We start from the raw sequence: 23,563 nt of genomic DNA, 5'->3' as shown, positions 1-23,563 counted from the left end.
TCAAACGAGGTCAGGCATCAATTTAGTCTCACAGGTGGTTCCGCACAGGCTTGGGGTTTATTCCTGAACGTCTTGATTGCCAGCCCTACAGATACACAAGGAAGTCTTCAAGCCCAGAAAGTATGCCAACCCTTCAGGCAAACCTGCAGGAATTGACCATGCTTGAAAAATATAAGCATGCCAAGGATTGCTTTGAACTAGTAGTCTTAGAGCGGGCTTGATGCTGATGGGAGTAGGTGATGGGGAATGGGGAATAGAGCAGAGACTGACTCTCTTGGCAGAAATGCTTTCAAGAGTCCCTTTCAACCTCCAAAATTCTGATTGGTTTGTTACCAACATACACAGACCGCTTCGTCATCTGAGAGTTATAGCATGTGCGTAGCACGTGGACAGTGTGTTCATGAGATTCTAGCACCATGCAAAGTCTGATGCACAGACTGCTTCATTACCTCCTCATAGCCACACTAGGGGGCTCATGGCATCACAGTATACAGGAAGGCAAAGTTTAGGGAAGTTGAGTAACTATCAAGGTCACACAGCCTTAAGGGTGAAATCAGGACACAGAACCTTCGAGTCTTGCAGTGCTCTCTAGCACTGAGCAGGAGTAGCCGGTGTGCTTTTTCTCATTGCTCAACAAAAAGACGGAGGTAGTGTTGCAAAAGGGAAAAAGAAATAAGTATATTCCGGAAACAGGAAGCCGCTTATATCTTACTCTGGTGAACAATGATTTGCAACCTTAAATAAGAGAGGGCAGTACAAATATTGACTTTTCCTGAATCACTGATAGTGTAGGCAAACTGTTTCAAAAGCACACATCCTTGGGAAAATTTAAATATAGTCTCCTCCCACCTCGACAGGGTCAGAGAGTTAATGAAGTCGAGGGTGATGGAAGGTGTCTTTCTCAACTTGCTTTCCTTCTGTGCTAATAAAGTGTTGGTCAGCAATTGCCCGCCCCACCTGTCAGCCTCAGTCTCCTCTCTGATCCACATTCCTTCGAGCTGAGCTGACGCTCTTCTCTCTCCCACCTGTTCCTAGCCCCTGAGGCCAAGTAGACGTAATTCCCCAAATGGTCCATAGGCGAAAGCCCAGCCTGTGAGCCACTCTTCGAGGCTCAGATTGGAAAGTATTTGATTCACAGAAAGCAGCACAGGGCATTTATGAGAATGGCTTCTTGCATCTGTGCACCTGACCAACGGGTAAAGAATGAGACTTGGAAACACTTCCTTCCCCTGGAACCCAGTCATAAAAGAGCACTCCAAGACTGGCTTCAAACTCACGATCCTTCTGCCCTTTCTTTTCTTGGTCAGTCCTTGTCTCAAAGATGATGGATGGATGGATGGATGGATGGATGGATGGATGGATGACAGACAGACAATAGATAAATAGATGGATGATGGATGGATAGATAGAAAGATAATAGATGCATAGACAGACAGATCATTGTTGGTCCCACAAGGCTCAGAGAACGACAAGGAAGAGTCGGCAGAAGGAAGGTTAGAGCTGGAGGACAGGGAGGGGACTGTAAAATGCTGTTGTCTAGACAGGACGTGGGTATTTTCTTCTGAAATCAACAGCTGTGGTTAACTGCACAAGATTAACCTGGCCAAAATGTCAGCATACATTGGGTGGGAGAGTTCACGAGGCCCCGCCCCTAACTGAGGAGCTATTGGCATTTAATAGCTGCTGGGAGTGGGAGAATCATTTTTTCTTTGGGGTTGTGGCCAGTTGTAGGTTATTCATAGACTAGTGGATGGCCACACACACACACACACACACACACACACACGATGCACATATAAGCATCACTAATTGGACTGAATGAGTTGTTTGTTTGGCTTTAAAGTTGGAAGGGAGACATGTTGGATTCAGGGCATATTGGAAGGGGGAAATGGGAGGCAGACATAGTCATATTTCTGTTATATACATGTATAAAATACTCAACAAAATAAATAATAAAATAAATAAATGCAAGGAAAGGGCACCCTGTTATACCCAGAAGGTGAGAAGTAGGCATTTAATTCACAGAGAACGATGCTACATCTGTTTGTTCTCCCACATCTTTCTTTTCACACCACCCCACAGCCATCCCTCTCTAGGTGCAAGGCCCTACACTGCATCGTTTAGCTTTACCTCCTATGGGAGGGGTGCTTAATTATTTCCATCACTCATTGCTAATTACTAATGGATTCTCCTCTTGAGAAATTGGGACAGTGCAGATAAGCAAATGGCCCCAGGGGTAACTGCTGATCTGGGTCCTGAAGCGAGCTGTAGACAAACAGTAGCTGGGACAGTAAATAGAAAGTGTGGTCGTCGATGGGGATGTGGTACAATTATCTCTTGCTCGTAAGCTTTTTAAAATAAGTTTTCTTGCCCCTTAGTGTATACAGCCATAATCTCATCTTCAGAAATAAAACTGGCAAAATTCCCGGCTTCCTGTGACCCTAGCTACCAGTCACCTACTCCTATGCACTTCTTCAAAGGTTTTCTCTGAATCCCTGTTCCTGAAGCTGTTTTACAACCAACGGTCTTCTCCGTATGTTGGCCTGATGGCTCATTTTATGACAGCTTGACATGGTGGAGAGTCACTTGGGAAGAGGGAAGCTCAATTTAGAAAATGCCTCCACCGGACTGGCTCTAGATTGGTCTGTAGGCAGGTCTGTGGGGGCATTTTCTTGACTGATGTGTGGGACGGCCCAGGTGTGAGTGCTGTCCATGGACTGGTCTCCTGGATGGTGTGAGAAAGCAAGCTGAGCAAGACAGTTAGCAGCACTCTTCCGTGCTTCTGCATCAGCTCCTGCCTCCAGGGTTCTGTCCTCTTTCAGTCTGTGCTGACTTCCCTCCGTGAGGGACTGTTATCTGGAAATGGTAGATGCCCCCTCCCCCAGTTGCTGTTGGTCGAGCTGTTTTATCACAGTAGTAGAATGCTGAACTAAGGCAGTAGAGTTGGTTCTAAGGACAAAGAATGGACACTTGGGGCTGGAGAGGTGACTCAGTAATTATAAATGTGAGAGAACTCGAGTTCAGTTCCCGGCCCTTACTTCAGGCAGCTAACAACCACCTGGAGCTGAAGCTCCTTGGGGATCTAACATCCCTAGCATCCACTGACGCATGCACATAGCTACATAGACACACACACACACACACACACACACACACACACACACACACACACACACTTACTTACACACAATTAAAAAGGAATAAATACATTTAGCCAGGCAGTGGTAGCTCATGCTTTTAATCACGGCACTCTAGAGGCAGAGGCAAGCAGAGCTCTGTGAGTTCAAGGCCACCCTGGTCTACAGAGTGAATTCCATAACAACCAGGGCTACACAAAGAAACCCTGCCTTGAAAAATAAACAGTTAAACAAACAAACAAATAAATCTGAAAAAGTGTTCACCTTTAAGATAAGAGTTTTAAAAAATAAAGCAAATCAGTGAAGTGAAGCATGGTGGTTCACACCTACAATTTTAGCACTGGGGAGACTGAGGCAAGAAGATTAAAGCCAACCTGGGCAAGTTCCAGAGTAGGTTAGGATATGGAGTGACTCCTTGTCTCAAACATGATAGATAGATAGATAGATAGATAGATAGATAGATAGATAGATAGATAGATAGATAGATGATGAATGGATGGATAGATAGACAGACAGACACCCAAGTTTGCCTTCTGTTATCCCTACACCCACAATGTGAGGAGTAAGTGTGAAGAAGACAGAAGGCCAGGCACAAGTGTACCCATTCAGCTGTGTGCTCAGCCAGCTGGACTGAAGCCCAAAGGGAAGGGGAAAGGAAGGGGCAAGTCTTCCAGGCAGGGGCCATTAGCGTTTGCATCCGGAGCTCCCAGCACTGGCAATGCTCCAGGAGCACTTAGCACAGCTGGAAGGCAGAGCTAAGTCAAGCTCTTCCTCTGTCAAGAGTTTATCTGGGTGTAACTGGTTATTACCAGAAGTGCAGGGGCAGGCTCACGTCTCTGCTTCATCCAGCTCCATCAATCACGTTTAATGCCCTCTCTTGCATCATCTTCTAACAGCCTAATAAAGTTGTCTGTAGTGTCAAGCCGAAGGTCCGTCTCATTTGCTGCTCACTCTGTTGAGCCTTCAAAAGGAGTCTGATTATGTGAGCTATTAATCCAATAAGTCCCCAGATGGAGCAGGAAGGCCCCAAACTTCTTCTCTGTGTTGACAGAATTTATCACGTACCATCCGTCCCTCTCCAAAGAGTTAAACTGTCATGTTTATCGTAATCCTCACTGCAAGGCTGTGGTTTTATTATTGATTTGTTACTTTGGTATGCAGTTTGCGTCCAATGTTAATGCTATTAATGTTAATGCTATTTTACCTACTATACATTTCCACATTTGGTAGAGTAAGAGTCCCTTTATTGTTACTTTTTGATTAAAAATATTTTGGAAACACTTTTTTATCTTGAACTTTGTAGTTAGTTTTCTTTAATTAGAAAAACTTATGTTAGAGAAACGTTTAAATATTTGTTTATCTGTATTTAATGTGTATGACTATTTCCCTGCATGTACGTATGTGGATACATGTGTGCACGCACTGCCTGCAGAGATCAAAAGAGGACATCGGAGTCCCTGGAACTGGAGTGGCAAGCAGTTGTGAGCTACCATGCGGGTGCTGGGAACCAGACGTGGGTTTTCTGCAAGAGCGGTCTGTGCTATTGACCACTGAGTCTAGATCACCTTTTAAATTCAGCATTAAGGAAAACCAAATCAGTAAAAATAAGCTGGACTTTATGACATTCCAGTATTGGAAATAACTGAATAGTCATAGCAAAACCCCATAAAGTCATATCTGTTCGACTCACAATTTTCTGAGGTACTTTCACTGTAGACAAGAGACAAGTGACATACAAACCACACAGATACTTAAAGAAAGAACTTCAGTGGGGATTTCTCTATTAGATATGAGGTACACTGAAAAGGCTGACCACATGAATAAGATTCTCTGTCTGTCTCTGTCTGTCTCTGTCTGTCTCTGTCTCTCTGTCTCTCTGTCTCTCTCTCTGTCTCTCTCTGTCTCTGTGTGTGTGTGTGTATGTGGATGTATGTGTGTGTATGTATGTGTGTGTGTATATGTGTGTATATATGTGTGTGTATGTATGTGTATGTATATGTGTGTATATATGTGTGTGTATGTATGTGTGTGTATGTGTGTATATATGTGTGTGAATGTATGTGTGTACATATATGTGTGTATGTGTGTATGTATGTGTGTGTATGTATGTGTGTGTATGTGTGTATATATGTGTGTGAATGTATGTGTGTACGTATATGTGTGTATGTGTGTATGTATGTGTGTGTATGTATGTGTGTATGTGTGTGTATGTGTATGTGTGTGTATATGTGTGTATGTGTATGTGTGTGTATATGTGTGTATGTGTGTGTATGTGTATGTGTGTGTATATGTGTGTATGTGTATGTGTGTGTATATGTGTGTATGTGTGTGTATGTGTATGTGTGTGTATATGTGTGTATGTGTGTGTGATATGTGTGTGTATGTGTGTATGTGTGTGTATATGTGTATGTATGTGTGTATGTGTGTATATGTGTATGTATGTGTGTATGTGTAGATGTGTGTATATGTGTATGTATGTGTGTATGTATGTGTGTGTATGTATGTGTGTATATGTGTATGTATATGTGTATGTGTGTGTGAGTCTGTGTGTGTATGTGTCTGTGTGTGTGTGTGTGTGTGTGTGTGTGCTGTGTTTAGGTCTTCATAGTTTTGCAGCAATTACTTTACCATCTGAGACATCTTCTCGGACTCTTTATATAAAAAAAATTCAATGGGAAAAAAAAAAGAGAGAGACACACACACACAAAAGATATAACAAGGGGGAAAATTGCCAAGTAAGTAATTATTACTCTTAGCACACAGGGTCCTAAAAGATTAACTCTACAGAAAAATAGAAAATAGGTAAAGCATAAAAATAAGAAAGGTGCGGTTTAAAATTTTTGTTACATACTGGCTCCCCGTATACGACTATCTGCTGATAATACAAAGCCAAAGTCACCAATTAGTTGCCACCGCAGAATACCAGATGGAGATGTAGCTCAGTGGTAGAATAATTGCCCAGCATCCAGGAAGTCCTGGCATGGTGGCACATGCCTGTCCACATCCTGGGGAGGTCAGGGACAGATCTGTAAGACACAGCTCATGTTGCCAAGGATAGGACGGCTCCATGGAAGGCCTCGTTTCTGCCTTGGTGCAGAGCATGAACAGGGAGGCTCCCACAGCCCCTAGCTCACCTCAGCACAGAGTCGATCTTCTGGGAGTCAACCGCAGGCTGTAAAGTGGACAGGGACAGCATCCACTCAGGAATAAGGAAACCGGAGAAATAAGGGGGAAAAAGGTTGATAATCATCAAAGCAAGCAGGAGAGTGAGGGCTTCTCTGCTTTAATAAAGGGGAATAAATTCCTTGTTATGGTATGTTCACACGGAACGTAAAATTTTCACAAAGGAATTGCTAATGTTAAGCAAGAAATGGCTGCCTAATCACGCATGCTTTCTTTATCACCAGAATTGTTTCCGCTGTACTAACCTTTAAAGAAAACCAACAAAATTGAGCCCTTTGTCCTGTCTGCTTGTGGTGACTTGAATGAGAACGGGCCCCCATAGTCTCATATATTTGAGCCATGGTTCCCGGGGGGGATCGGGTGGAAAGTTTGCAAAGGATTGAGAGGTGTGACTCTGCTAGAGGAGGTGTGCCATGGGCAGGTTCTGAGAGTTCAGAAGGCCACACTTTTCCAGCTAGTTCTCTCTGCCTCCTGCTTGTGGATCAAGATGTAAGCTCTAAGCTACTGCTCCAATACCGTGCTGGCCGCCTGCTCACTGCCCTGCTCCCACCATGGTGGTCATGGACTCACCTTCTGAAGCCTTAACCCTCACTAAACCACTGCTGCTATAAGTTGCCTTGGTCCTGGTGCCACTGAACATCATAGAGGAGTAGCGAAGGCAATCTTATATTTTCTTTTATCATTCATGACCACCTTTCCTTGTTTCCTGCCCTCTACTCCTTACTCTTTTCTTCCTTCCTTCCTCCCTTCCTCCCTCCCTTCCTTCCTTCCTTCTTCCCCTCCTTCTGTCCCTCCCTTCCTTTCTCTCTCTCTCTCTTTTTTTTTTTTTTTTTTGAGACAGGGATTCTCTGTGTTATAGCCCCAGCTGTCCCAGAACTCACTCTGTAGACCAGGCTGGCCTCCCTGCCCTGACTAACTAACACACTTAGTTCATAACAGACCAGTGAGGAGCAGGCTCAGGACCCCTCCTCATTTTGCCTTAGCAGAAATCAAACATCAATGGCTGCACGTCTACATGATTCCTGTGACGTCCCAAATGGTCTGATCTGGTCCTGGTGTTTGTTCTCTCTGCAGACTTGAGCCCTGTAGCAATCAGTAGGAGACTTGGGGATTTTCCTCTGAGCTGAAAACACTTCAGTATTGCTTGGTGCCAGCACTCGCCAGGTCTCAAAGTCTGGATCCATCCATAAACAAGGTCCAGTCAGAGAACTGCTGTACGCCCCTACTTCCCTTAAGCTAACAAAAACATGCTTATCTCCCAGCCAAAAGGAGAAAGGGAAAAGTCCCTATTATCATCCAACTGCACCAACTTCCTACTTTTTTCCCCAGCCTGCTACCCCTTCTTCTCCATTGTGTTCTTCTGGTCTCCTAGCAGCTGTCAATATCCCCTGCAACTTGAGTAGCCGGGCTGAGCAGGCACTGCCCAGGTGTACTCCGAGCTCAAAGTGTGGGAGGGCACAGGAAGAGAGCATAGCAGGACTCCACTGCTGCCCAAGAGCCAGAGGCATTTCCATGGCTGGTTTGGGAAGCTAGCCCGTGGCTTTCTCTAAATAAGCACTTGCAAACCCACGTTTCAGAATTTGCCAAGGAAGCTGCTTGGTGTGAGCAGCTGTGTTCCATAACTTGCCAGGCGGGATCTCGTCTTCATTCAAAAGCTTCAAGTGGGTTATCCACTATCACCTGGCAAAGTCGCAGGAAACCTGTGTGTTGGTCCTAGACCTGACATCGCATTAAATACAAATAGTACTGAGACGCCGCAGAGAGTGGGCACAGGCACGTGGGTGTCCACCCATGTGTGCCTACACTACCGTCCTGGTAAAAGAGTGCCTGCTGCTCCGTAGGTCTCATGCAGGCATAGAGACAGCCTTAAAGTCAGCATGGACTTTGTGGTTTTATGTGTGCATATATGTGCATGTGCATCTATGTGTGCGTGCAAAGTTCAGGGGTTGTTAGATGTCCTCTTCAGTCTCTCTCCACCTTACATTTTGAGGCAGGGTTTCTTTACTAAACCTGGAGCTCACCAATTTGGCTGACTGGCTGGCCAGTGAGTTCCAGCTATCCATTTGTCCCTACCTCCCAGCACAAGGATTACAGGTACATGCCATTGTGCCATTTTGCTTTGTTTTATTTTTGTTTTACATGAATGCCAAATTCAAGACTTCATGCTTGCACAAGTATTATACTGACTAGCTATATCCCCAGTTTTGGACTTTTTTTTAAGTGCTAGAGGGAGATGAATCTGGAACCTTGTATATACAAAGTACACATTCTACCACTGAGCTACACTCCAGCCCGCTACTCCTTTTTATGAATGAATCTGACAGCATTTGTCACACGGAACACCATGTTTGTGTATCTACCCCTTCAGCCAGCTGCGATTTCTGCTGGGAACTCTGAAGAGCTCCTACCACACCACTGACTCCATATACATCTTTTGTTTGCTTTTAATAATGAGCAGGAAAGACATGGAGATAAACTGCCATTTCTGTCACCCAGGTCATTGTATTATGCTGATACCGATCACTTCATGATCCCATGGGTCAGCTTTAATAGGATCACAGTGCATGGGATAGGTTAGTCAGAGGCCAGTGAGGCCTGGCAGTGTCACAAGGAGCTAAGATACAATGCAAAGGCTATCGTGAGAGAGATGATTCAACCAATGTCTTAGAGTGAGGAGGGAGGGAAGGCTCAAATTAACATAAAGGTTGGACTGATGGTCAATGCTAAGCAGATGGTACTGGGACAGTCTTGGCCTGGAGGGCAATGTGCTGGGTGGCCTACCCTCATTCATTAGATTCCAGTGAGGGAGAGAACAGATCCTTCTCTTGGCCTTTTACTGTGCATTATCCAAGACATGCTCTGTTCCTTCCCAATGCAACTAAGGACAGTGGGATTCTACAATGAAAACCTTTAGGTTGTTAGTCTAGGGAAGGAGAGTAAGCCCAAGATTCTTAATTCTGTGTCTGTCTCTGTCTCTCTCTGTGTGTGTCTGTGTGTGTCTCTCTCTCTCTCTGTGTTTCTATTTCTTGCTCTATGTACACACACACACACACACACACACACACACACACACACACACACACACTTTTTATAGCCCAAGCTGGTCTTGAACTCACTATATAGACAAAGATGACCTTGAACTTTGGACCTTTCTAATTCTCCAGTACTTAGAATACATGCACATTCCACAGTGCCTTGTGAGGGGCTGGAACCCATGTCTTCCTGTGTGCGAGCCGAGTTACGTACATGGCCTTCTTCATAATCTCTTTATCATTTGTATGAGAAATTTTCCTACCCCTTAATTACAGTCATGGCACCAACAGGTGAGCGAAACACAAAACTACTTTTAAAGAAGTACTGTAAAAGTGTTGTGTGTGTGTGTGTGTGTAGACCAGAAGTCAGCATCACGTGTCTTCCTCAGTAGTTCCCTACCTTATTTTATGAGACAGGGTCTCTCTCAGAACTTGAAGCTCACTCACTGATTTGGCTAGATGGCTCGGAGGACACTGTCTCCACCTTCCAAGCTCTGGGAGGACAGAAACATGCCCATACCCTACTTTTTCACAGAGCTGCTGGGAGTTTAACTCAGGTCCTAGTGCATGCATAGCAAACAGTCCATTGACCAAATCAAACCCCTAGCTAGCTCTCCCTAGAGAGCCTAGCCTCATTCATAAACTCTGGGTCCCCAGTGAGAGACCCTGTCTCAAAATCTATGGTGCAGGGGGACTGAAGAGATGCTTCAGTGCTTCTCTGCTCTAGAGAGAGTTCAGTCCTCAGCTCCCACATGACAGCTTATGACTCTCCATAACTCCAGGTTTGGGAGACCCGATACCTTTTTCTGGCCTCTGCAGGCCCCTCCAATCACACAGTGCACCTACATACATGCAGGCAAAACACTCAAACATGTAAAATGAGGTTAATAAATCTTAAAAAAAAAGGTTAGAGAACCAGAAGATAACCAACATTAACCTTTGACCAATATACTCATGCTTGCACACACGTGTCCCTGTAGATGCCTGACAATACCCCACCCCCACTCACATATGCACCAAGATACTGTTTTCAAAATAGTAAAAGGATGTAGAATTGCGATAGGATTATCAAAGTAAAACAAACAAAAAAAATCGATAGCAACCTGTAGCAATGAGCCCTTTCTCTCTGAACTGGGAGAAATGTGACTTAAGGTGCTCCTATCAGACTTCAGAAGGACCTTTTCCTGTAAAAGTCCATGCCTCCCAGTATCCAGAGCAGCATTCGTGTTTATTCTCAGCACCAGCTCTAAGTGGAAATGTAAATACCTTATCAAGGGCCGGCTCTGCTGGGTCCCTCAGACATCACCGAGGCTTTCCTCAGCTTGTTAACCTTGGTTCCAGAGCTCTCAGTGTTATCTGGCACACAAGAGCAGCTGAACTGCACACTAAATGCACTTACATGCCCCCAGGTGGGGTCAGGAGGCTCTGAAGTTCAGTCACTCTCTGCTAGATGGCGACTTCGAAGTCAGCCCGAAACACATGTGACTCTGTTTTAAATAGGAAAAACAAACAAAACAACAAAACCTAGCACACAGTACCATGCATAGCAGGCTCTCCTATCCTTGGGGAGATCAATAGTGATACTTTATTTTTATTTTTAATGTTTTTTTTGTCCTTGACTCTCCCTTAAAATGCCTTAATTTATCATGGTGGTACACATATGTAATCCCAGCACTGAGGAGACCGAGGCTGGGGAATCTTGAGGTCAGGGTCAGCTTAGACAACATAAAGAAATAAAAAATTACTAACTTTGATAATGCTATGTTACCTGCTTCTGACTGGGACACCCAGGTGTGCTTATTCTTCAGTTTGTAAAGTAGACATGGGCTCTGAGAGTTCAATGGCCTCTTAGTGAAGAGACACACCCCTTGAGTCCTACCTAGGACCCTTTCCACATGGACATAGCGAGCATAGATGGGGATTGTCTCTGTGAGAACATGGGGACTCCAGAGAAAAAGAACTGTGAAACCTCACAGCTAGGTTACTCTGATTCCTGCAATGGAACGGGCTCTCTCCACTTAACTGTTTCGACTAAGCTGTGATTGTCTTGAGTTCCAGTGTCTCTCTGGACTTTATGCCTTGACATTGAGTCAACACCACACACCTTTCTGGCTGTGGGGGTTTGAATAAGGATGCGTCCCATAGACTCATATGTCTGTCTGCTTGTCCCCCGGTTGAAGGAACTGTTTGGGAAGACTAGGAGATGTGGCCTTGCTGGAGGAGGTGAGGGAGGCTTTGAGAATGCAAAAGCTCACCTGATTCCTAGTGTGCCTCTCTTTGCCTCTTGTTTATGGGTCAAGATGTGATCTCTGAGCTGTTCCTGCCATGCCTAACCCTCTGAACCATAAGCCAACGAAATGGTTTGTTTTATGAGTTACCTTGGTCATGGTGTTTTATCATAGCAATAGAAAAGAAACTAAGCCTTTACCGAAGTCTTGGCCTGACATCAGGCTTTCTCTAGGACTCACATACATTGTGTGATTCCTTCTGCATCTATACTTGGATGCCCAGCACTTCCTCTCCATCCCCTTCTGCTGGCAGGGTCATGGTGAAGCTTCAGAGGGGAGACCACACTGTTCACTGGCCTTCCCAGGAACAAAGATTAACTCTCTAGCTCCCCTGGATCTCTGAATCTTTGCATCTGCTCGAGGTGAAAACACACCCCTATGGTGGCAAAGGAGACCTTTGGGTCATTTAAAGTGAAAGAACTTGAAGTTGATGAGACCAGACTGGAGGAAAGGGCCTGTGTCCTTGACTGAAGGATTTCTAGGGACAGGAGAGAGAATTCGCTGCTGAGGATAGTTTGAAAGGAGAGGCACATTTACATCGTGCCTGTAAATGTCAGTGGTCGAGCAGTGGGCAGATCCTGGAGGATGATCCTGTTTTCCTACCCTCCTGTGATGGTTTGCATGTGCTTGGCCCAGAGAGTGGCACTATTAGAAGGTGTGGCCTTGTTGGAGGAGGTGTGTCACTGTGGGGTGGGCTTGGAGACCCTCCTCCTAGCTGCCTGAGGATGCTCAGTCTGTTCTTGGCTTCCTTTGGATGAAGATGTAGAACTCAGCTCCTCCTGCACCATGCCTGCCTGGATGCTGCCATGTTCCTGCCTTGATGATAATGGACTGAACCTCTGAACCTGTAAGCCAGGCCCAATGAAATGTTGTCTTTATAAAATTTGCATTGGTCATGGTGTCTGTTCACAGCAATAAAACCCTAACTAAGACACCTTCCATGGGGTTCCATGCCATGGAAGAAACAGGGACATTTTCTTTATGCCCCCTTGATTTGTCCACATACTCCATCCTGGACACTTCCCTTGCCCAGGGAGGTCCAACTCCCTGATGATTCTCTTGATGTTTGACATGCAGGAAACCAGAGAAATAACTTCTCATGTAGCAAACTGCCTGGAAAGAAAATCTCTCTCTCTCTCTCTCTCTCTCTCTCTCTCTCTCTCTCGTTGAGGGAAACAGCCATGGCATACTGAGTGTGCTTGTTAGAAAGGATTAAATTGCATGGTTTCTGCCCCTTAGTCTGATTGGGTGGTGGACAAACAGACATGGGGGACTCGATGTACTAATAATGCAATTAAGGTCAGCAGGCTCTAACAAAACTTACAAGCTGACTTTTATACTAACATCAATTCTACTCCTTCAACTTTCTTGCGTATCTTATGGACTAGGACTAGAACTATGCTGACACTGTTAGTTAAAAGTCAATGGAAACTTTAAAAGCAAGGATACTCAGGTCTGCATGTGTAGTTTTGTTTCCCTGCTTCCTCTGAGGACACAAATGGCTCAGGGCAAAGATCTTCCTCCATGAGGAAGCATTTGCTAGTAGAGCATGCCCTGTGTACCAGGCACTATTCTGAGTACTCAGAGTCCACTAACCGGTCAGACAAGGCATGGAAACTGGGCTCTAATGGGTCAAAATGGACTAACCAAGTGGGCAACATTTCGTGGTTAAAAACAAGGGAACAGCCATTCTCACAGTCAACCAACCCATGAGAGGCTAAACTTTCCCTCCAACCAGGCTGCACCCGAAAGCCAGTGAGTTTTAAGGCAATTCTCACCATACAAGAGCTAACAAGTCCCTAGGGTTAGACTCACATTGCCTTTCAGGGTATTGGAAAGTTTGGCAATGACCTCTTTTGACATAAGATGAGGAGAGAGCAAATATAGATGGCCTAACGTGTCCCTCGTTGTTCCTGAGGATTAACCCTAATTCTTAATGTCACTCGGAGGAGGCTATTGTTAGTAGCCCTGAGGTAAAACATAAGTAAACCAGGTGAAGCCGAATGGCTTTTAAATGAGCAGAGCTCAGCTGAGTCCAGAGAGTCTGATGTTACTCCGTCAGCCTGTAAATAGTCGGGAATTCATTAAAGAAAGCAAACATAGGTGGAACTATTCTTTACGCCTTTGCACTTTAGATTCTGCATGTGTAAGTTAAGAAATTAAGAAGCATTGGCTTGGGAAAGGGAAGGAAGTAGGTAAAGTCAATGAACTCTGAAGTCTGTGAAAACATGGATGATTGACAATCAAAGAGAAATGGCGTAGCCAGTCAGGAAGACAGTCCCGTGTCCCCCCCCCCCCCCCCCGCCACCTCCCCTACCTCCCCATCCCATCTCACAGAGAGAGAGAGAGAGAGAGAGAGAGAGAGAGAGAGAGAGAGAGAGAGAGAGAGAGAGGAGGGATGCGTAGGGAAGCTAGCCCAGTAAAGCACTGTGCTGGCACTTACTGAACTCAGGCCTTTTGCACACGCTCCTCCTCAGTGCTCCCTTTTTCCTGGCTTCGAGTAAATGTGCCCTGAAACTTGGGGCCTGAGACAGTGAGATGGCTCAGTGGATAAAGCTGCTTGTCCCAATCCTGACAACCGTGACAACCCTGAGTCACACATGGTAAATGAGGGGAACTGACTCCCCAGGTTGTCCATTGCCTTCCACACACCCACTGTGACACATGCATGTAGATGTACACACAAACAAAGCAAGCCAATCTTCCTAAGAGATTTGTCCGTGGACAGAGCATAAGGAAGGGGCCCATATATCATTCTTAGTCTTGTCCCTGTGCTGCGCCGGTCCAGGTTCTTGGGTCCCTGCCCCCACCCATGAAAATCACACCCACTCCCCCATGTCATCCTTCCTCGCAGTGCTCAGAAAATGTGCCACAAAAGGATCCCTCAAGCTGAGTTCAGCTCTGGGAAAAGAATCTCAGGGAACTACCTGGAACAAAACAGACAAGAAAGGCAGGAGGATTATGGGAGGGGGCAGTGAAGAGCCCTGAATATCAGATCTAATTGCTGTCTTTGTGTCAGTCCCTGTAGTCATCATTCAGCTTCTTTGACCCTCTGGACACTGCTCTTTTCTTCATAGGATTGTAAGTTTTATGACGGTTACATGGAGTCATATCCCTAAAGCCGCCCCCTGTATGTGTGAGTGTGTGTGTGTGTGTGTGTGTGTGTGTGTGTGTATGTGGGTGGGTAGGTGAGTGTGTGTGTGTGTATGTGGGTGGGTGAGTGTGTGTATGTGTGCATGTGTGTGTATGGGTGTGTGGGTGGGTGGGTGAGTGTGTGTATGTGTGTATGTGTGTGCATGTGTGTGTGGGTGGGTGGGTGAGTGTATGTATGTGTGCATGTGTGTGTGTGGGTGTGTGGGTGGGTGGGTGAGTGTGTGTATGTGTGTATGTGTGTGCATGTGTGTGTGTGGGTGGGTGGGTGAGTGTATGTATGTGTGCATGTGTGTGTGTGGGTGTGTGGGTGGGTGGGTGAGTGTGTGTATGTGTGTATGTGTGTGTGTGTGAGTATGAGTGTGTGCATTCATGCCTGTGTAAGTGCCAGAGGTCAATGTCATTTGTATATCTCCAGTTCCCATTGGCTCATCAATTCAACTAGTCTTGCTGGCCAGGGAGTTTCAGAGATCTCCCTGTCCCCACCTCCCCAGCGTTGGGATTACAGACACAGGTAATCACACCTACTTTCTCACATAGGTGCTGGGAATCTGAACTCAAGCCTTTATACTTGAATCAAGCCATCCTCCGGGCCTCCCATTACCCTCTCTGTCATCTGTCCATAAACATTCTCTCCCTTTTGAAAGAGGAGGAGGAAGAAGAAGAGGAGGAGGAAGAGGAGGAGGAAGAAGAGGAAGAGGAGGAAGAGGGAGCAGATAATGACCATCACACAGAGATGAGCACAGCCCTGCTCAGCTGTAGACTTTAAGGAAACCCTCCGGGCCTCCTGCAACCTCACTGCTTCCCCTTTCTTGCCCACTCCCCACCCTTTCTAAATTTCCCTTCATTGGAACTGAAGTGTCACCGTGACCGTGACCCCAGCAAGGTGGATGGAAACACAAAGACTAGAACTGATTACAGTGTTTAGAGTTCCCTGCACAGTTTACATGGAAACCAGTGGCACACCTCTTGTTCCAGGCCGAGCTCTTAAAGTCACCCTCTCTCAGTCCTGTCATCAACTATCCGACACCCCTTCCAAAGCATGCATGGGTTAGAAAATAAGCAAACGATGCCAGACACTAATTTTTACCCATTTTGGAATACAGGGAGTTAGATTTGATTCCTTGTTTTGGTTATAGCACTCATGTCTCAGAGTAAACTGTTTAATTAATTAGTTAATGCCATTGGCAGGTTCACTACCTGCTCCAATGGTTTACATTCCAGAATGAAAGACAGCCTTTATAGTTTTAATATGCCTTAAGCAGCACAATATCTGGGCCACTACCTAACCTCCACGCAGTTAATTCACCTCCTGCCAACAATCCTGAGTTATTACTCACTAAACTTTATATTCTATCTTGGCTGCTCTGGACCCAAAGGGCAGCCCAATAGGGCTGCACTCTAGGCTGTGCTCTCCTGGCTGCTTAACATGGGGGCCACTCCTCTTTGTCCTACACTCTTCTCAGGAATTTCATCTTTCCTCTTCCCCACCATCCCCCAGTGTGGAGGATCTCCCTTCTCCTCCTTCCTCCTGGTCCCAAACCCTGTAATCCTAAAGTCCCACCACTGTCTGCCCTGCACTGCCCAGCCATTGGCTGCAGGTATCTTTTATTTACCAATCAGAACCAACTGTGGCAGGGTCCCTCAGTCTCAAACAATTTTAGGGGAGACCCAAATTAACATTAGAATACAAGCAGCATTAGGACAAACCCATGATAGTAAACTGTTTTCCCTTCAGTCTCTACAGGCTTTTACTACTTCAGCCCTAGCCTGTGACACCCCAGCCCTCACATCTGAAGGAGTTGGAGTGGGTCACAGTGTATCTCAGTTCATGTGGACAGGGGAGTCAGCGGATTGTTTAATTCAAGTTCTTTTTAAAAGCTAGATTAGATATAGAGAAACAGACATGGAACAAAAGGGTTAGCGTTTGGAAAGTCAGGGAGAAGGGCACACAGAAAGTCTTTGTGCTATTTAACAAATGTCTTGTGATCCTGGCCAATCTAAAAATAGAAATAAGACGGAGCCTACTGAGAAAGACACTGGCCTCCACATGCACATGCATACCTGTGTGTCTGTTTATGTACACGTCAGTATGTGTACACAGACAGACAGACACATAGACACACACACATGAAAATAAAAAATGGTGATGTAGTGAAGAATGAAGCTTGAGCTGACGGGGTAAAGGGAAGGTGGGAGGCTCTGTAGGAGATGCAGGAGAGGAAGAAAGAGATTCAGGCTCCTGTGTGGATAGTTCTGACAAACACAGGCACCATGTTCTGACAGACAGAAATAAGAGACATTGCTAATAACTTTTTTTGAGACCAGGAACTGTTACAAATCAACAAAGTAAGTCCTACTCTGTGTTTCTCTGCTAGTGTCTGGTCCAGGAAGATATGGTGCCAGGTTGAGGCTGTTTATAAAGGATCACAAACTCATCATACTGATGGTTGGATTCGAGAAGCACACATCAGCAGAGTTGTTCTGCTTAGAACATGGCAGATGGAGACTGGAGTGAGCTGCCGGGGGAGTGGAAAGATGTAATTCTTGTGTTTTTATGTCATTTAGAGCAGTCACTCAGACATGTGCCCGGTGGGCTGCCCTTTGTACAGACTTAAGGTTAGAATCACAGACGTGCAGAAAGCAATCCTGCAAAGTTATACTCACTTGCAGGAGTGAAGAGACGATTTCTGTTTTGGTTTCCACTCTCCTTGCAGCACCTGAAGGAAGGAAGTGGGCTCATAGCTTGACCATACAGACCACCATGGTGGAGAAGGCATGGTGACAGGAGTGGAAGGCACTGGTCACATTGTATTGGTAGCCAGGAAGCAGAGCCTGATACCAGTGTTCTCCCTTGTATTCACTTAGGGAGCCTGAGCCTAGCCCATGAAACAATGTTTCCCCACAGTTACTGTGGGTCTTTTCACATCAATGTAATCTAGAACTTTCTTTACAGACATGCCTCAAGTTTTGTCTCCTAAGTGATTCTAGATTCTGTCAATTTGACAATCAGCGTTAACCATCATAAGTCTACCCTTTGCCAGGTGGTGGTGGCACATGCTTTTAGTCCAGTATTCAGACGACAGAGGCAAGCAGATAATCTCTGAGGTTAGACCAGCCAGGTCTATGGAGTTACTTTCAGGACAGCCAGGACTACACAGAACAACCCTGTCTCAAAACAAAAACTTAGTTAATAATTAGTTTACCCCTTGTCAGTTTGACATCCAAGCAGATCGTTTTCAAGTTGTTACTTTCTATACCTTCCCTCCACAGGGAAGTCCCTCGTAGTCTCTCTTACTTGCTAGTTCATTCAGTCCAAGTTTAAGAGTCTCCATTGTCTTCAACTGTTCCAACACTATATATAAAAAAATCCTTCTGAGACTCAGGTAATCTTTTAACTGTGAGCCCCTAAAACATAAAAAAAAAAAATTACAGTGATCAGATGGCCCAATGAGTAAAGTGTCTACTGCCTAATGACCTGATTCCTGGAACGCAGATCATGAAAGGAGAGAGCAGAACCCTACAAGTTGTCCTCTGACCTCCACACACATGGATCGTATACCCACATACATATTTACCCACAGGTTCATACAAAAATTAAAACTATTTAAATGTCATGAAAGATCTCTTTTTAAATTACACGTTTCCCAGTTGCAGTGGGACAGAGCCTGCAATACTGTTCCAAAAGGTAGAAATACAGGCATAGGAAGGAAAGGTCAGACTCAGCATGGCAGAAACCCGGCAGGGCAAACAGAGAGTCCTAATTTCTATGTCAGGTATCTGGGGCTTATGAGAGCATCTTCTGAGCTCTAAAAAGGCTTGGGTGGCTCCACCCCTTCCTCTCTGCCCGCATGCCGCACACGTAGGCCCTCTCTTGCACGCATCCCATTCTCTGGATGCAGTCTCCCTCCATGGACATCTCATTGTTAGGACATCTCCAGCGCCCTGGGGTCTCCCTTACAACTAAAGCTGCTCCTACACAACATCACACAATGGCCTCTCAGGGCCTCCCTGGGGGGAATATGACCTTACTACACATTGCTTGGTCTCAGCTGCTATTTGGAGCCCTCATCCAGACCTCCAACCCCTGTTTTCATGGATTTCAACCCCACAGACATCCCCTTCTTTTCTGGTCTGAGTTTCCACACTGCCGCTGGCTGCTGCTGCTCTGTCTTCTATACCCTGGCATCTCCTTTACTGAGTCTCTGTCTGTTGCCCGGACTCAGAGTTTGGCTCCCCTGCCCTCTCTGTTTATTCTGTTTGTTCTTTCCTTCCCACACTCAGTCTGGGCAGTAACTGAATGATTATTTACTATGCGCTGTACTCTGTTTTAGGCTCTGAGACAGAGCAATGACTATGTAAGCCAAGTTCCTGCATTTGTAAAGAGTGTATTATCATGAAAAGGAACGTGCAAACAACAGCACAGCGACTACGTGATGTACCATTTGGTAGTAACAGTGACATACACAGGGGGTTGGGGGAAAGGAAAAGAAAGAATCATAAGGGCAAGAGGATAGTGGTGCTAGCTAGGACTTTTTGAAGAGGCGGCACTCTCATTGGAGTAAAGTAAAACATGAGGCAGAGGAGTCAAGGACAACTCTACCTGACTGGAGTGACAGAAGACATGATTGTGTCCTTGAGAGAGGGCTCAGTAAGTAAAATGCTTGATATGCCAGCCTGAGTCCCAGAGTTTGGACCACCAGAACCCACATATGATAAGCTGGATATGATAGCAAGGTCTGTAATCTCAGTGCCTATACAGTGAGATGGGACGCAGAGGTAAGAACATTCCTGGAAATTTGCAGGGCACCTGGCCCAGAGTGTACAAAGGCAAACAAAGACACTGTCTCAGATAAGGTAAAAGGTGACGACTGATATCTAAGGTTAACATGGGAAGTGCAAGCCTGTACTCACACATATGAACACACACACACATGCATGTACATGCACACACAGAGAGAGATTTAAAAAGAAGAAGAAAGTGTGATCGCACCATTTATTAAGATAGGACAAGGAGAGAGGACATTGGGAAGAAACCGAGACAACCTACTGAGGCATTACAATATTGTAGTAAGGGGCTATTTAGCTATTAGTTCCTTTTGGAATTTTCCCCTTCTCAAGGACAGAAATCTTCCTGGCTACTTCATCTCTGAAAGCATTTGCCTCTTCCAGACCTGTCACCTTCCTTAGTTTTTTGTTTTGTTTTGAGGAGTTATTGCAACCTATAGCAATGAAACCTGCTTTTGCTCTCTTTTTTCCTTTCTTTCCTTTTCAGTTTTATTTGTTTGCTTATGAATTTAGCTATCCACTTGTCTATATTGGCCATCCCTCTCCCCTCTGGGCGTGGTATGACACTTATTGCAGGGAAATGGCTCAAATGACTTGTGAGATCGCACAGGGTAGGCCAGCCATCTGGAGAGGTCAGGGTAGCTTAGTTCATGTCTAAGGTCAGCTTTGTGTACTAACTACATGGCTCTGTAGAAATGTCTGTAATGAATTCTCAGTTTTAAGTTATATGATTTTTAAGTATTGATTTGCCCACTTTAATATATATTTAAAATGCAGGATTGTGTTGGTACTTGGGATATTAAGAAACTCTTCCTGGGCTAGGGAGACAGCTCAGATGTTAAGCAAGATCACTTTCTGTTCTGATCCATGACCTAAGGTCAGTACCTAGAACCTAAGTCATACGGCTCACAACTTCCTGTATTCCCCAGCTCCAGAGCATCGGATACTCGTGGTCTTATTGCTATCTATCCTCTAGTGTACGTGTCCACAAATACACACACCTACACATAATTTTAAAAAGTAATAAATATAGACCTATTTAAAAAACAAAAACAAAAACCTCTTGGGAGCTAGAGAGACGACTCAGCAGTTAAGAGCACAGATTGCTTTTCCGGAGGACCGGGTTCAATTCCCAGCACCCATGCGGAGGCTACAGCTGTCTGTAACTCCAAGATCTGATACCCTCAGCCAGCTATCCATGCAGACAAAACACCAATGTGCACACAGTAAAGACAAGAGTGAACAAGAAAATAAACTCTTAGAACTCACAGTTCAAGAATTTAACCACTGATTTTAATTCATCTAGGAAATCCTACTGTGAAACTAACCACTGTGTAACTGAAACACAGATGAATGGGAACAAGGCCCATTCTGCAAACAGCTTGTTTACAGAAGCCACAAAGATTCCTCAAGGAAGCAACAAAAGGAAAGCCCCATCCCCGCCATCACCTTGAGCTTCTACCTCCTTCCTTTGCTTCTGTTCCTGCCCAGTACTAAGAATTCACTTGCAAAAGGGCCCCATTTCTTCTCAGAGAGTGTTTTCTCCTCACCATTGCCATTTGTATTAGAAGAGGGTTCTGTGTGTATTATATGTGCATAGAACAGAGAGTGGAAACTACACCACCCAACTCGGTAATGGATCTTAATGTCTGGAACGATTTTGAGAACATAATCCTGTGTGCAAAACTGCCCTCAGAGGTCAAGTTACAACCTCTGGTGTTGTTCCTCAATTGTCACCCACTTTGTTCCTTGGGACAGGGTCTCCCATTGACCTAGAGACTACCAATGAGGCTAGATTGGAGGGTCTGCAAACACCAAGGAAGTAGCTGCCTGTCTGCCTCTCCAGCACTGCGCTTACAATTGTGTACCACCAGGTGCAGCTTTTTAAAAGATAGAATTCAGTGCATCCTATCTGCATGGCAAGCAGTTCACCAGAGAATGAGTGACGTGTTGTTTTTGTTTTTAAGATGCACGGACCATTCAGTGTTTACTTAAAATGGGCAGACAGAAAAGCATGCATGTGTTGTGCTTCTGTTCTTACTCTTCCCCTCCAGGGTGAACCCATTCTTTTCTTTTGCCCTTTTTACTATTACAACGGTCTGGAAGAGGAGCACATACTGTAAATAGAGTGAGGGGAGCCATTACTTTTTCTTTTGCTACCAAAAAGCGATCAGAAAAGTGGAAAATCATCAGTACTGCAAAAACATAAATAGGAAAATAAATAACTTTTATTTTGTACAAAAGAGAAAGTGTACCAGAGCCAAAAGGCTGTGGGTGACCCAGGGCCACGTCACTGTCAGAGTCCAAGAGGCCTTGAGTGTCCTAGGGCCAAGAGTCTCTGTGCATCTCATGGCCAAGTGGCCTTAGGTGTCCAGGACGCCAGGGAAGCCGCGCTCAGAGCAGTAGCAGAGAGCCCAGCAGCAGCTCGCCCTGGCCCAGTGGTCGTCTGCGCTCCAGCCCGCGGCCCTTGCTCTCGGCCTTGATGCGCACCGCCAGGCGGCGCAGTTGCTCCTCCGGGAGCCCGTCGAAGCAGCAGTCCTGGTCCAGGGCGGCCTTGCGGCTGCGGCGGACCACACTGGCGCGCTGCTGGCCGGACGGCCGCAGCACCAGGCTGAGGCGACAGCCCAGGGCGCGGGGCTCGAGCTCGGCGGCCGGGCCCTCAGCGCGCAGTAGGCGGAGGCGGAGGCAGGCGCTGCGCGGACAGTACTCGGCCGCCAGGCGCAGCGTGCAACCCCCGCGGCCCAGAGGCACGTTGGCCTCGGCCTGCAGGCGCTCGGGATCCGGGCCGGTGGGGGCTGGGGGCGCGCAGGAGGCGGCGCGCTCGCGCTCGTCGCCCCGGGACCCGGGACGCGCGGTGGCCCGACCGCGGGGGACCCGCAGCGCGCGGCTCAACAGACCATCGGGAGCGCGCAAGAGGCGGCGCACATGGGGCACAGGAGCGACTGATGGGGCTGTGTCCAGATCGCGCGGGGCGGCGAGCTCAGAATCTGAGGCTCGGCGCTGCCACGCGCAGGTATGCGCACGGTGGCGAAACCCCAGCCGAGGGGTGCCGGGGTGGCCGAGGAAGAGCGACTCCTTCCGGCGTGTGTGCGGGCTCTCGAGCAGCGCACAGAAGCCGTAAACCGTGCGCGCACGGGGCAGGTGCGGCAGCGAGAGCGCAGCCTGAGAGCGCGGGTCCCAGTCGGTGAGGCCCGCGCCGTCTTCGTCACCATTCTCACGGCCGTCATGGGTGCGTGGCCATAGGTCGGGTTCGGCCGCGCAGCGCCAAGGAAGTGAGGCGGCCGGGAGCGGTGATTCGGGAGCGTCCGGCACAGGCAACCGCGGGGGGATGCAGAACTCTGGGATGCGGCCGGGGGTGAGCACGTTGGAAAAGGCAGGCTCAGGAGTGGAGGAGCGGAGTCGACCAAGAAGCCTCATCCTTTTAGTTTGTGCCGGAGCGCGGCGGATACGAGTGCCTGCAACACAGAGAAAAACTGTTGGATGTGGGCTCCTGGAGTCCAGTGATCTCTTTCTAGACCCCTCTGAAAGTACCCACACCTGTAGGGCTCCGGGTCAGCACGAACTAACCTTTGGAGCATCTTCATACTAACCAAAACTATCTACATGAACATATAGAAATCAGACCTGTTCTTCTTCAGGCTCGTTGGGTCCGACTGCAGGATCAAAGCAGGTGACGTCTAACTCGCAGCTAGGGCTCCGCCTTCAGCACTGCAGCAGGAGACAGTGGCGCTCCTGTCTTATACCTTAGCTCGAGTCACGCCCAGGTGCCAAGAGGCCAATCCCAAAAGGTAACAGATAGAGCCCGCCTTTCGGTCCTCTCCCACCAAGTCACCAGCAGCTCGCTCTATAGGTGTCGCAGGACCGGGCTCTGGGACCTATATTGGCTGTAGCTTTGCTGGAACGCAGCTTACAGGCCTGGGAAATGCTGCAGATGAGTAAAGGTCATCCTGTCACCCTGGGAAAGAGAATTTGCTAGTTCAAACTG

General features: G+C 46.6%; 1 protein-coding gene across 2 annotated transcripts; it reads right to left on the bottom strand.

Annotated features, from left to right (window-relative positions):
• Nucleotides 1-21,784: 21,784 nt before the first annotated feature.
• Nucleotides 21,785-23,290, bottom strand: C2cd4b (C2 calcium-dependent domain containing 4B). 2 transcript variants are annotated; one of them, NM_001447018.1, is given in 2 exon segments: nt 21,785-23,033; nt 23,203-23,290. In NM_001447018.1, a coding segment is annotated over 1 exon segment (1,023 nt). In that variant the 5' UTR covers nt 22,996-23,033; nt 23,203-23,290; the 3' UTR covers nt 21,785-21,972.
• Nucleotides 23,291-23,563: the final 273 nt, after the last annotated feature.

This window comes from Rattus norvegicus, chromosome 8, assembly GCF_021556685.1.
Source record: "Rattus norvegicus strain SHRSP/BbbUtx chromosome 8, alternate assembly SHRSP_T2T, whole genome shotgun sequence".
Taxonomy (NCBI): Eukaryota; Metazoa; Chordata; class Mammalia; order Rodentia; family Muridae; genus Rattus; species Rattus norvegicus.
The sequence above is the reverse complement of the archived record's forward strand: the minus strand, read 5'-3'. Positions and strand labels throughout refer to the sequence as shown.